At 39.8% G+C, this 14,524-nt stretch overlaps 2 protein-coding genes across 16 annotated transcripts in view; one reads left to right on the top strand and one right to left on the bottom strand.

The window, feature by feature from the left end:
* Nucleotides 1-14,524, bottom strand: part of LOC144579590 (uncharacterized) — a 171,230-nt gene that overhangs the window by 51,732 nt on the left and 104,974 nt on the right. The gene's annotated exons all lie outside the window — the stretch shown is intronic.
* KBTBD12 (kelch repeat and BTB domain containing 12) overlaps nucleotides 1-14,524 on the top strand; it is a 125,935-nt gene that overhangs the window by 31,194 nt on the left and 80,217 nt on the right. Inside the window, exon 5 of one of the 11 annotated variants that reach the window (XM_035274751.3) lies at nucleotides 4,293-11,900. The exons of the other annotated variants lie outside the window; for them this stretch is intronic. Coding sequence (XP_035130642.1) covers nucleotides 4,293-4,360 — 68 coding nt within the window. The 3' untranslated portion in view covers nucleotides 4,361-11,900. Of the gene's footprint in view, nucleotides 1-4,292; nucleotides 11,901-14,524 lie in introns of those variants that run through there. 11 annotated transcript variants of the gene reach the window in all.

Below are 14,524 nucleotides of genomic sequence, written 5' to 3'. Positions count from 1 at the left end.
TATGTTTAGGATCGTTAGCTCTTCTTGTTGTATCGATCCTTTTACCATTATGTAATGGCCTTCTTTGTCTCTTTTGATCTTTTTGCTTTAAAGTCTATTTTATCAGAGATGAGAATTGCAACTCCTTTTTTTTTTTTTTTTTTTTTTTGCTTTCCGTTTGCTTGGTAAATCTTCCTCCATCCCTTTATTTTGAGCCTTTGTGTATCCTTGCATGTGAGATGGGTTTCCTGGATACAGCACACTGATGGGTTTTGGATTTTTATCCAATTTGCCAGTCTGTGTCTTTTGATTGGTGCATTTAGTCCATTTACATTTAGGGTTAATATTGTTATGTGTGAATTTGATACTGCCATTTTGATGCTAAGTGGCTGTTTTGCCTGTTAGTTGTCGTAGATTCTTCATTATGTTGATGCTCTTTAGCATTTAGTGTGATTTTGGAATGGCTGGTACTGGTTGTTCCTTTCTATGTGTAGTGCCTCTTTTAGGAGCTCTTGTAAAGCAGGCCTGGTGGTGACAAAATCTCTGAGTACTTGCTTGTTCGCAAAGGATTTTATTTTTCCTTCACTTCTGAAGCTCAGTTTGGCTGGATATGAAATTCTGGGTTGAAAGTTCTTTTCTTTAAGGGTGTTGAATATTGGCCCCCACTCTCTTCTGGCTTGTAGTGTTTCTGCCGAGAGATCTGCTGTGAGTCTGATGGGCTTCCCTTTGTGAGTGACCTGACCTTTCTCTCTGGCTGCCCTTAGTATTCTCTCCTTTATTTCAACCCTGTTGAATCTAATGATTATGTGCCTTGGGGTTGCTCTTCTTGCAGAATATCTTTGTGGTGTTCTCTGTATTTCCTGCAATTGAGTGTTGGCCTGTCTTGCTAGGTGGGGGAAGTTTTCCTGGATGATGTCCTGAAGAGTATTTTCCAGCTTGGATTCATTCTCTTCGTCCCCTTCTGGTACACCTATCAAACGTAGGTTAGGTCTTTTCACATAGTCCCACATTTCTTGGAGACTTTGTTCATTCCTTTTTGCACTTTTTTCTCTAATCTTGGTTTCTCGTTTTATTTCATTGAGTTGGTCTTCGACTACAGATATTCTTTCTTCTGCTTGGTCAATTCTGCTATTGAAACTTGTGCATGCTTCGTGAAGTTCTCGTATTGTGTTTTTCAGCTCCTTTAATTCATTCATATTCCTCTCTAAGTTATCCATTCTTGTTATCATTTCCTCATATCTGTTTTCAAGTTCCTTAATTTCTTTGCATTGATTTAATACATGATCTTTTAGCTCATAAAAGTTTCTCATTATCCATCTTCTGAAGTCTAATTCCGTCATTTTGTCACAGTCATTCTCCGTCCAGCTTTGTTTCCTTGTTGGGGAGGAGTTTTGGTCCTTTCTAGGAGGCGAGGTGTTCTGGTTTCGGGTGTTTTCCTCCTTTTTGCGCTGGTTTCTTCCCATCTTTGTGGATTTGTCCGCTGGTCGTCTGCGTAGTTGCTGACTTTTCGATTGGGTCTCTGAGTGGACACCCAGAATGTTGATGATGAAGTATTTCTGTTGCTTGATTTTCCTTCTACCAGTCTAGCCCCTTCGCTGTACGACTGCTGAGGTTCGCTCCAGACCCTGCTTGTCTGGGGTGCACCTCTAGCTGCTGTGGCACAGCAAGGGATGCTACCAGTTTCTTTTTCTGCTATCTTTGTCCCAGGATGATGCCTGCCTAATGTCAGTCTTTTGGATATAGAGGGGTCAGGGAGCTGCTTGAGGAGACAGTTTGTACTTTATAGGGGCTTAATTGCTGAGCTGTGAGCTCTGTTGTTCCTTCAGGGCTGTTAGGCTGCTATGTTTGATTCTGCTGCAACAGAGCTCATTAAAAAAACCTTTTTTTTTTCTCAAATGCTCTGTGTTGAGGGGTTTGGGCTTTATTTTTGGATGTCCGTTGAGGTCCTGCCCAGCTAGGACGCAGACTAGCCACTGTTTGCCTGCCGAGGATCCGCCCTGCTGTCCTGAGGCTCGCCCTGGCTCCGTTCTCCGCCACGCCTGCAGCGGATTCTCTCTGTTGTAGCGGGTTGCCTCGGCAATGGCAGGCTGCGTCAGCAATGGGCGTGTATCTCAGTTGCGGTGGGTTGCCTCGGTAATGTTGGACTTCCCTCCCCCACAGAGCGTCTTGGGCCATCTGCACGGGGCTTGTTTGAAATCGCGGTTTTGTTCATCCCACTAGGCCACCCCTAACGCTCTGTCCCTGCAATCCCCTGGGCTGGCCTACTGTCCAAGTCTAGCTCAGTCTCAAGTCCAGCCCTCTCATGTCTCCGGTTGCCGGTTCAACAGGGCACCCAGACAGGCACACCCTGTGGGGAGTGCTGGGCAGGGCCAGCCGCCGCCACCCCGGCTGCCGGCTTCACCAGGCGGAGGTTCTGCCTGGCGTCCCGCATCTCCTCTTCACTTGGGAATTTCCCCATTCCGTGGGCAATAAAAATCAGTCTGGAAATGCAGCTCAGACTCACCTCTCCGCAGACACAACGAGAGCTCCAATCCTGGGTTGTTCTCACAGCGCCATCTTGAGTCTCCCTGTACTTCTTTTATGTGTGGTCTTGTACTAACTATAATTAGCAAGAACTGGAAAAGACTTAGTTCCACTAAGGTGGGTAAAAACAATTCCACAACATCTGCTGTGTATCCCCTATCCTTCTCCACTCCTTGATTCTTCCTGTTTTGTTAAGTCTTTAGCTCTTTTAAGTACATTTCATCTGCCTAACATTATCCTCTGTCACCTTCCTCACCTCCCATAAGTATGGGAAAGAAAGACTGAGGCAGGGAGGTTGATTGGATTGATGAAATGATACCTATGCCAATTCCTTATTTCATCCAATCTGCATTGATGGCTAACTGGAAAACCATGGGGATGATGATGGATAGCAAAGAAACAGCAAGGAAGAAATATGAAATAGGGGTGGAAGCAAACTAAGCATTTAAATAGAAAGTATTATGATTTTTTTTTACCAAAGGGAGGCCATTATCTCTTAGCTGTTTGCACAGCATGAAGTAAAGTAATTAATGCACTCAAGCATTAATAATTTTATGAATTTAAGAACAAGAACATTATGCACCATAATTTATGACTACCTCAGTTATGAGATTCACTTAATAATTAAGTTTTTTCTCTGGATATATATTTCTTACTTTGTTATAACCATATACTATGTCACAGCCCCAGAAAAGACAATCCCTAACCTATGATAGATCACCTTGGATAGGTGTATCACTCAAGGGGATGAAGGCCCTATCTACTAAACATTAAAGTTGGGGGCAGCCAAAAGTGGATAAAAGTAATACATCATTTGGACCAGAATGAGATTTCCCCCAATGTGGAGCCACAGCTAGGCTAGAGGTGTAATTTGAATGATGATATATTGTTTGATAAACTACATGGGAAAGGTACTTGTGGGAGCTTACACTTTATTTCATGAACAGTGTCTATTGAATAAATGAACAAGAAGGTAGATTTAAAAGAACTTGTAAGATTTGAGTGGATGAAATCTAGAAAAGGGTGTGCTCCAGGAAAGGGTGCAATGGTAGGGGGCAAAAAAAATAATAATAAGGAGAATGGAATAAGCAGTGGTTTGGAGATGAGAATGAAAGTGGTGAGAGTAGAGGATAAAAGGGGAGCGTCAATGAGCCCACCAGGGACAGAGAATTTTGAGAGACAAAGAGCTGAGTAGTAAACTGAGAACCAGATTATAGAGGCCTTGGATGAAGAATTAAGAAAATACTAGTGAACAGTAAGAAACCATAGAGAAGCAACATGATTAAAGAATGTTTTAGGAAAACTGGTGAGGTAAGCATATAAGGAACACACTGGAAGTGGAGAGACAAATTAGGAAGGTTTTCACAGTAGCTTACACTCTAGTTTCTGGATATTCAGAACTGGAGAACAGATTCATGATCACCCCAGTAAGCTTTACCACCTCGTAAGATTCAGCCCAAAAGAGTCAACTTCTTCAACCTTTGCGACTTAATTCCCAAATATATTTACAAGCTTTGAAATGAAATGTAGTTCAGTTGTTTAGGTATTTTTGTAGCAGTCTTAGTTCATATTTAATTGTTCACTGTATATATAATTGGAATTTGGGCAACTATCATATAGAACCCTAAAACCTTATTAGTTTCAGTGACTCACATTATCTTAGCAAAAGCCCTATCTGTTTTTAGGAATCTGTATATACTCCTACTATGTTTTGGATCACTGTCAATTAGTATAACAATAAGCCCTCTTTCTAATCCCTAAAATGGATTTAATTTCTTATTATGTCCTAGATGGTCTACAGGGTATCTCCCAAAAAGCAGCCACTGAAACCTTCTTCACCAGGAAGGCAGCATGGTAAAGTAGGGAAGGCACCAGCTTTGGAGTTGAGCATATTCGAATTGAAATCCTGACTTAATACTTGTATGTTCTTGGTCTAGTAAATCTTTTGTTGTTGTTGTTGCTAATATTAAAATGAGAATGCCTACCTCTTTGAAATATTAAGGTAAAATAATATATGTATAATCCCTACAATATAAGTGTTCAGACATTATAACTATTGAGCCCCTTTGTTACAGACACTTTGCTAAAGTCTTTGCTCAACAGTTTCACTTAATAGTCATAAAAGTAGATAAATTATTAACTGTGTTCTGAATAGCTGGCTAGATATCTAGACTCATCCTCCAACTAAAAAAACCCTAAAAATGTTGTAAAGCATATCTTTAAAAACCTTTTAAGATCTGACATGCCAGTAAGAATTTAGCAGGTCAAAAGCCAAATGAAAGCAGGAGACTTCCAACTATGAAGAACTGAAAAAGTCAACATTCTATACTCAGAATAACCATAAAATCAGGCAAATTTGTCAAAAACAACCATTTTGGAGCTCTATAAATCAATCATAAATAACAATTGAGAAGAGTTTTTTTGTTTAAAAACAGTACTGAGCTTGAAGTAAGACTTCAGGCAGTCTGTAGCATTCTCTTGTGAGGCTGGCCCTGTCCCTCACCACAGCTCATTTAACATGCTAGAGTGGGGCTGGCTACAAAAATTAGAAGCTTTTCTTGCTAAAGGGGGCTGACATGTTTGTGAGTAGATGGTGGAAACCCCACACTCACAATGGAAAATGGGAAAAGCCTACAGTTCTAGCCTGAGATTTCAGTCCTGGTTGGTACAACAGCAGACAAAAGAACTGGCCAGAAATTTAACAGGAAGATCCTGGAAATGAGAAAGTCATAGAGAAATGTGATAAAATCATCTCTTGGAGGCCAAGAAAGCTGCATAAACATGCAGCACCAAAGAGGGCTCGAGTTCTCCACACAGCCCTGACTTCATGCAATCCAGGGGAGACTTAAGAGGGCCCAAGCTCTCCACACATTCCTAGATGACTGGGAGGTTGAGCACATGTACAGAGCAGACCCAGGAGGGACAGGCAGAAGGTAAAAGTCACAACAGACTTGAAAACTCTCTGAACTTCTAATGTCCTCCCATGCAGATCCTCCAGGAGAGGGTAGTAGCCTTACTGGTGTTTGACCACAACCACCAGTCATTGACAGTGCCTAAGCTATGCAGAAATAAAGGTGACTCATAGGCTAAAATATAAAAAAAATGATCATTTCTGAAAACAGAGGAGAGATAGCAGCAAATGGTAGAAGAGACATATTCAATTTAGGCAAGTTACTTAAAAACAAACAGCAACAAAAAAGCAGTCAAAAAACAGAGAAGAAAGAAACCCTCAGGGAAAAAAAAGAAAATCAGGATAAAAGGTTGCTGCTATATATTATCCATAATATCCAGTACCAAAAAAAAATTACAACACATGAAAAAGAAAAGAAAGAGAAATGTCTAACCCATTTGAGGGTGGGAGTGGTGCAGAAGTATTCAATAAACGCTGTCTCACCCAGGGAGTGAGCCTGGATGTTGAATTTGGGAGGCAGTCTTCAAAGTGACTATCAAATACATGTTCAAATAATTAATGAAAACCAATATTAAAGAATTAAAGGAAAATATGTCAATCAGCCCATTAAGAATAGAAATTATCTAAAAAAATAGAAATTCTAAACTTGTGAAGGACAATAAACCAAATAAAAATGCACTGAAGGGGCTCAGGACCACATTTGAGATGCAATATTAGAAGAAAGAATCAATGAACTTGAAATCCATAGAGATTATATAATCTGAAGAAGAGAGAAAAAAGTTGGAGAAAAATTAGCAGGACTCAGAGTCAGGTGGAATAAAATCAAACCTACAAACAGATGTTTAATGAGAATTCTAAAAGGAAATGGGAGAGAGAAGTAATAGTCAAAAATTTCTGAAATTTGATGGAAAAACATTAATCTACAGATCCAAAAAAATTGTCAGACCTCATGTAGGATAAATTCCCAGAGATCCTCACCTAAATACATAATAGAAGAACTGCTAAAGACAGAAAATTCTTAAAAGCAGCAAGATAAAATGACACATCATATAGAAGGGAACAACAGTATACCTAACAGATGAGACTTACCAGAAACAAAAGAGGCAAATAGGCAATGGGATATCTTATTCAGTGTTACAAGGAAAAAAACTGACCAATCAAGAATTCTGCATCCAGAAAAACTGTGCTTCAGAACTTAAGGTGAGGCTGGGCACTGTGGCTCGTACCTATAATTCCAGCACTTTGGGAGGCCAAAGTGGGCAGATCACTTGAGGTCAGGAGTTCGAGACCAGTGTGGTCAACATGGTAAAACCCCATATCCACTAAAAATACAAAAATTAGCTAGGTGTGATGGCGTGTGTCTGTAGTCCCAGACACTTGGGAGGCTGAGGCAGGAGAATTGCTTGAACCTGGGAGGTGGAGGTTGCAGTGAGCCAAGATCGCACGACTGCACTCCAGCCTGGGAACAGAACAAGACTTCGTCTCAAAAAAAAAAAAATTAAGGTGAAACAGACATCCCCAGATGAATAAAGATGGAGACAATATGGGGCTAGCTAACTTACAAGGAGGTGATGCTAGACAGTAACCTGAGTCCACAGAAAGAAATTAATAGCACAAGAAATGGTAAATATATAGGTAAATAAAAAAGGCTGCATAAATACATGTTTTTCTTTTTTCTTCTCTTAATTTCTTTAAAAGATATAAAAGAATACAGATGCTCCTTGACTTACAATGGCATTCTGATCCAATATACCCATCATGGGTTGAAAATATAGAAAGTAAAAAATGAATTTTATACCCTAATAAACCCATCATGAAGTTGAAAATACTAAGTTAAACCATCATTAGTTGGGGATCATCTGTAAAGCAGTAATTGTGATACTATATAGTTGGGTTTTTCACATATGTAGATGTAATAATATATGACAATATCAGAGTAGAAGAGGAGAAAATGGAAATATTTTGGAACAAAGTTGCTGTTTGTAAGAAAGTCAACTCAATATTAACCTAAAATAGAGAATGACAAAATAAAATATATGTTAGAATTTCTAGAGCAACCACCAAGATTTTTAAAAATAGTTTAAAAGTCAACTAAAAAAGCCAGGCACAGTGGCATGCACCTGTAATTCCAGCTACTTGGAAGGTTGAGGTGGGAGGATCACTTGAGCCCAAGAGTTCAATACCAGCCTGGGCAATATAGTGAGACCCCTGCTCAAAAAAAAAAGTTACAAAAGAAAATGGTACACTTAAAAATGTATTAAATAGGCCAGGCACAGTGGTCCATGCCTGTAATCCCAGCGCTTTGGGAGGCTGAGGCAGGCAGATCCCAGTCATGAGATTGAGACCATCCTGGCCAACATGGTGAAACCCCATCTCTATTAAAATAATTTTTTTAAAAAAATTCAGGCATGGTGGCATACACCTGTAGTTCCAGCTACTTGGGAGGCAGAGGCAGGGGAATAGTTTGAACCCGGGAGGTGGAGGTTGCAGTGAGATTGCACCACTGCACTCCAACCTGGCGGCAGAGCAAGACTTCATCTCAAAAAAAAAAAAAATGTGTTAAATACAAGAGAAGGCAGCAAAGGAGGAACAGAGAAAAAGAGTTACAAGATGTAGAAAACAAAGCGAAATGGCAGATGTTTAGCCAGTCATTATCAAAAATTTTATCAAATAGGAATGGACCAAATGCCCCAATCAAAAATCAGAGATTTTCATACTGAATAAGAAATTAAGATAAAATACATGGCTCTATAAGAGACTCATTTTGTATTCGAATACCCAAATAGGTTGAAAGTTTTACTATCATTTTATGATAGAGAAAGCCATAAAATGCAAACAGCAATATTAAGAGAGGTGCAGTGACTATATCATCCAACAAAATAGAGTAGAACTTTTACTACAGAGAAACAGAAAAATTTTATGATAATAAAATTGTCAATAATATCAGGAAACTACAGCAATTAAGAATGTGTCATACCCAACAAGAAAGACCTAAAATACATGAAGCAAAACCTGAGATGAAGCTGGGCACAGTGGCTCATGCCTGTAATCTAAGCACTTTGAGAGATTGAAGCAGGCAGATCACTTGAGGTTAGAAGTTCAAGACCAGTCTGGCCAACATGGCCAATCTCTACTAAACAAAAATAAGCCAGGCATGGTGCCATATGCCTATAGTCCTAGCCACTCAGAAGGCTGAGGCAGGAGAGTCACTTGAACCCAGGAGGCAAAAGTTGCATTGCGCTGAGATGGTGCCACTGCACTCCAGCCTGGGTGACAGAGTGAGACTCTGCCCAGGAGTCCAGAAAAGAAAAAAAAAAAAAAGAAATAGTCAAGCAATCATCAGTGGAGATTTATACCACCATCACGAATTGATAGAATGAGACAGAGTATCGCAAGGTTTTAGAAGATTTGAACAGTACTGTCAACTAAGTTTACTTACCTTAACTGGTGCTGATGGCTGCATAGCTTAGTAACTATACTAAAAATCACTAAATTGTACACACAATGGGTGTATAATGTGGTGTCTAAGCTGTCTCAATAAGTAAGTGTGCAGGACACCCAAATATTTATCAAGCCTGGTAAATTGTAAGCTCTAGTTTCTCAGGCTTGTGGCTTACCAAAATTACTCAGGGTGGGAAATGTAATCAGAGTTACTATGCACACATAAAGCTGGCACTTCAAAGAGCTATAGTCGCTGTATAACCATATACTAGAAGTAAACCTGCCTTACATCTCTCATCTCAGAGGACTTCAAAGAAATATCTTGGCCCTAAGAAAGCTACTGATTAAAGGCTCATATATCCCTGAGAAGTAATAATCATAAATAAGCTCTTGAGTGGAATTTTAACCCCAATTCACATACCCAAGTGGGAAAAAAAGAAAAGAAAAAGCTTGAATCATGAATTTAGTTTAAGATGTTTCAGACTGGTAGTGTGCTCAGGTACCTGGAAAAAGCAAATTCACATCCTCTCAAGGAATGCATCTTTATCCTAGGCCTCAAAAATCCCTCAATAAACATTCCACAGTTAATGAAACAAGACACCTTGAGCAAGAACCGATGGAAATAATGGTCAGTGAAAAAAATAAACAGCAATAACAAAAAACAGTGGAGACCTCACATACTGGAAGTATCAGACAAATAGTGTGCTTATTCTGTTTAAAGAAATAAAAGATAAGATTTACAGTATTATCAGGAAATAGAAAATGATAAAGAATGATCAAAAATGTTTGGGTAAGAAGTAACTTTATATCTGCAAGGAATGTAAAAATATATAACCCAATGGGTATTAAATATTAAAACCCAATGGGTATATTTGAGAACAGTTTACACAAAGGTAAAGAGAAAATTGGTGAATAGAAGAAAGTTCTGAATAATTTGCCCGGAGTATGTCACACAGGTTTTTTTTTAAATAGAAGAAAAGTTAAGATTGGGGAATAGAGTGAGAGGATAAATAATGTTTAACAAAGTTCCATAAGAAGAGGAAAAAGAGAAGAAGACAAAGGCAATATTTGAAGAAAAATGGGTGAGGATTTTCTAAAACCAGTGAAAGGCACTAATGCACACAAACAAATAAAAACAGTGAATGCCAAGCACAACAAATGAGAAATATATACATAGATTTGTAGTGATCATGAAACTGAAAAACACCAATGAAAAGAGAATATCTTAAAAGCAGTTCAAGTAAACAGACTGATTACTTTTAAGAAGCAACAGCTTGACAGCTGACTTGTCAACAGAATAATGGAATCCAAAAGACAATCAAATTAAACGTTTAATGTGCTAGGAGAAAATAAATGCTAAACTAGAATTCTATAACTACTGAGACTGTCTTTCAAGAACATAGATTAAATAGACATTTTCAGATGAGGTAAAACTGAAAGCATTTACCACCAGCAGACCACCATAAAGGAATTTTAAAGTATATTTTTAAGCAAAAAATGTGATCCCAGATTGAAGGTCTGAAATGCAAGATGAAATGAAGAGCAAAGACTGTAGTAAACACATGGATAAATGGAAACACTTCACACTTAAATACTTAAGACTATTTTAATATCAGTTACAAACAATATTGACTTAAACAATAATTAATAGTTTTAAAACAGTGACAAAATAGTCTTAAAACAAATGAAATTCAAAATAATAATAACAAGTTGGGACGGGGTGAGTAGAGTGAAAGTGTCCTTAGATCCCCTTATTATCCAGGAGGAAGACCAAGGAAGGGATTAAATTTGCAACATTTGATGAGACATTAACTATGTATGCTAAATTTCTAGGCTTACCACTAAGAGAATACAGAGTATACAAATTTTAAACTAATAAATGGGAAAAATAGAATTAAAAATTAGTGCAAAAGAATGCAACAAATAAGAAAGAGCAGATAGAATAAACAAGACAACTGATAATATGAAATAAGCTAGATATTAGATGAAATGTATCAACAATTATATTAAATGGAAATGCACTAAATGCTTCAGTTAAAAGACAAAGACTATCAATCTGTTGGAAAGAAAACCAATCATATTCTGCTTAAAATATGACTTGATTGGAAAACACATTTTAGATAAATTCTAACCAAAAGAAAGATTGTATAGCTGTTTATTAACATTAGGCAAAATATACTTTAAAGCAAAATCAATTAATAGAGATTTTGGTTCCAGGTAAAACGGAATAAGCACACTTCACTTGCTCTCCCACTGAATATAACTGTAAAACATGGAGAGAATGCATGAAAAAGGTATTTGAAGACTCTGTAACAGAAGTAGGTGCATCAAGAAAGAACACCAGAATTTTAAGTACTACTACCATAGGATTTACTATGGTTTCTCCTCTGATACCCCAGCCTGAAGTCAACACAGCTAGAAAATCAGAAATGGGTATTGTGAACAGAGAGAGCTCCAAGAAAATCTACCTATCTTTGGCATGAGTTACTGAAAAGGGAGGTTATAATTATCAGAATGTAGGTATGCCCTTACCTTTTTCTGTTTTTCTCTATACTCTTACATTTCAATACCTTCACAATCCCATGGCAATGATGACCAGCAAGAGCCAAAACTCAAAGGGAAAAGAAACTTCCTCTCCATTCATTCAAGCTGCAGTTCCACGAGGGTGTGGTCAACTTGCTTTCCTCTTTCCCTTTCTCTCTTGTCCTGTCACTTGAGCTCAACAAGGTCCAAAGACAGAAATGTGTGGCACAGAGGGGAACTAGAACCTCAAGTTTCTAGCCAGAGAACCAAAAAAGGGAACATTTGGGAACTAAAAGTACCAGGGAGATCTCAGGGAGGGTTTTCAATGTATTTAGGCGTAATCTATGAGACATATATTTACATAGCATGAAAGAGGGAGGGTAAATGGAACTATAAGGAGAAGATTCCAACATTCTATTTACAGTGATAAAATACTGATACTAAGTAGACTATGAAATAAGTACATATTTTGTAATCCTAAAAGAAACGCTATTCAAAGAGACATAGTAAAAATCACAATAAATGCATTGAGATGGAAGACTGAAAAATGTTTAAATAATTTAAAAGAGATCATATAAGGTGAAAAAAAATACCATAGAGAGAACAGACAAAATGAGAAATAAATCAATAGATCTAAATCTAGTCACAAGAATAATTACCTTAAATGCAAATGTTCTAATGACATCAATTAGAAGACAGAAATTGTCAGAATGGATTACAAATAGAATGGCCTAAAAATATTCTTTGTACATGAAACCCACTTCAACTATAATGACATAGATACTGTAAGACTAAAAGGCTGAGTCTTGGAGAAGATGGTGCCATAGGAGCAACTCAGGATTGCAGCTCCCAGTGAAAGTGCAGAGGGTGAATGGACACCGCATTTCCAGATGAATCTTTATTGCCTACAGACCAGGAGATTCCCAGGTGTAGGAGCCGCACGGGCTGCCAGCACGGCTGTTTGGGCCGGCACGGCTGTTTTAACCAGCACAGCTGTTTCGGCTGGCGCCACAGTGCAGCGGCACTCCATACAAAATACACTGGTCTGGTTGCCCTGTTAAACTGGCAATTTGAGATTTGGGAAGGCAGATTAGCACATTCATCTGATTAAACGGGACTTAAACAGTAAGCCAGGCCAGGATAGTCCCGGGAAGCGACGTTGTTTCAGCCGGCGCAGTGGGTCGCCACATGGGAAATCACACAGATCCCGGCGCCCTTTCAGCAGGTGACTGGAACACCGGGGAGAGAGTCAACCGTTCAACATTAAAAAAAAGAGGGCTCTGAGGCAGGGAGCCAGGTGATCAGGCTCGGCGGGTCCCACCCCCACAAAAACAAACAAAACAGCAATTGGAAACGCTCGGGGTTGAGAGTTTCATGGCAAGCACAGCTGAACCCAGGACAGTGCAGCTCAGTGGGGGAGGGGCGTCTGCCATTACCGAGGCACTCCACCCCTACAGAGGTACTCTGCCACTGCTGACACAGCCTGCTGTTGCCGAAGCAACCCGCCATAACAGAGAGAGTCCACCATTACAGAGGTGGGCCACCATCGCCATGGCAGTTCTAACCACATCCATATAAACAGGACTACAGGGAATTACACATGGCAGCAGGGCGGAGCCCACGGCTGCCGGGCAGAGCCCACGACAGCAGGGCAGAGCCCACAACAGCAGGGTGCAGCCCAGAGCAGCTCAGCATAGCCTCTGCTGGCAGGCAGTGACTAGACCGCCTCCTTGCTGGGCAGGACAGTGCAACGGATACTCATAAAAAAAGCCCTAACTCCCCAGGACAGAGCACCTGAGGAAAAAAAGGGGCTTTATGAGTTCTGCTGCAGCAGACTTAAATGTACCTGCCTAGCAGCCCTGAATGAACAATGGAGCTCACAGCTCAGCACTTGAGCTCCTATAAAGTACAGACTGTCTCCTCAAGCAGCTCCCTGACCTCCATATATCCAAAGAGTCACCTCACAAAGGACTGATCAGACTGACATTCGGCAGGCATCATTCTGGGACAAAGATAGCAGATGAAGAAACTGATAGCAACCCTTACTGTTCCGCAGCTGCTACAGGTGTTACCCAGGCAAGCAGGGCCTGGAGTGGACCTAAGCAGTCCTACAGCAGAGGGGCTAGACTGTTAGAAGGAAAACTAAGAAACAGAAATACTTCAGCATCAACAATCTGGACGTCCACTCAGAGACCCAATCAGAAAGTCAGCAACTACTCAGACGACAGGTGGATAAATCCACAAAGATGGGAAGAAACCAGCCCAAAAAGAGGAAAACACTGGAAACTAGAACACCTTGCCTCCTACAAGGGACCACAACCCCTCACCAGCAAGGGGACAAAGCTGGACGGAGAATGAGTGTGATGAAATGACAGAATCAGACTTCAGAAGGTGGATAATGAGAAACTTCCATGAGCTAAAAGAACACGTTCTAACTCAATGCAAAGAAACTAAGAACATTGAAAAAAGATGTGAGGTAATTATAACAAGAATGGACCACTTAGAGAGGAATATAAGTGAATTGATGGAGCTGAAAAACACAACACGAGAACTTCGCGAAGCATGCACAAGTCTCAACAGCTGAATTGACCAAGCAGAAGAAAGGATATCAGAGGTCGAAGATCAACTCAATGAAATAAAACGAGAAGGCAAGATTAGAGGGAAAAAAGCGCAAAAAGGAATGAACAAAGTCTCCAAGAAATATGGGACTATGTGAAGAGAACTAATCTACCTTTGATAGGTGTAACTGAATGTGACGAAGAGAATGAATCCAGGCTGGAAAATACTCTTCAGGATATTATCCAGGAAAATTTCCCCAACCTAGCAAGGCAGGCCAATATTCAAGTCCAGGAAATACAGAGAACACCACAAAGATATTCCACAAGAAGAGAAACCCCAAGGCACATAATCGTCAGATTCACCAGGGTTGAAATGAAGGAGAAAATGCTAAGGACAGCCAGAGAGAAAGGTTGGGTCACCCACAAAGGGAAGCCCCTCAGACTCACAGCAGATCTCTCGGCAGAAACCCTATGAGCCAGAAGAGAGTGGGGGCCAATATTCAACATCCTTAAAGAAAAGAACTTTCAATCCAGAATTTCATATCCAGCCAAACTGAGCTTCATAAGTGAAGGAAAAATAAAATCCTTT

Source organism: Callithrix jacchus, chromosome 15 (genome assembly GCF_049354715.1).
Source record: "Callithrix jacchus isolate 240 chromosome 15, calJac240_pri, whole genome shotgun sequence".
Lineage (NCBI taxonomy): Eukaryota > Metazoa > Chordata > Mammalia > Primates > Cebidae > Callithrix > Callithrix jacchus.
The sequence above is the reverse complement of the archived record's forward strand: the minus strand, read 5'-3'. Positions and strand labels throughout refer to the sequence as shown.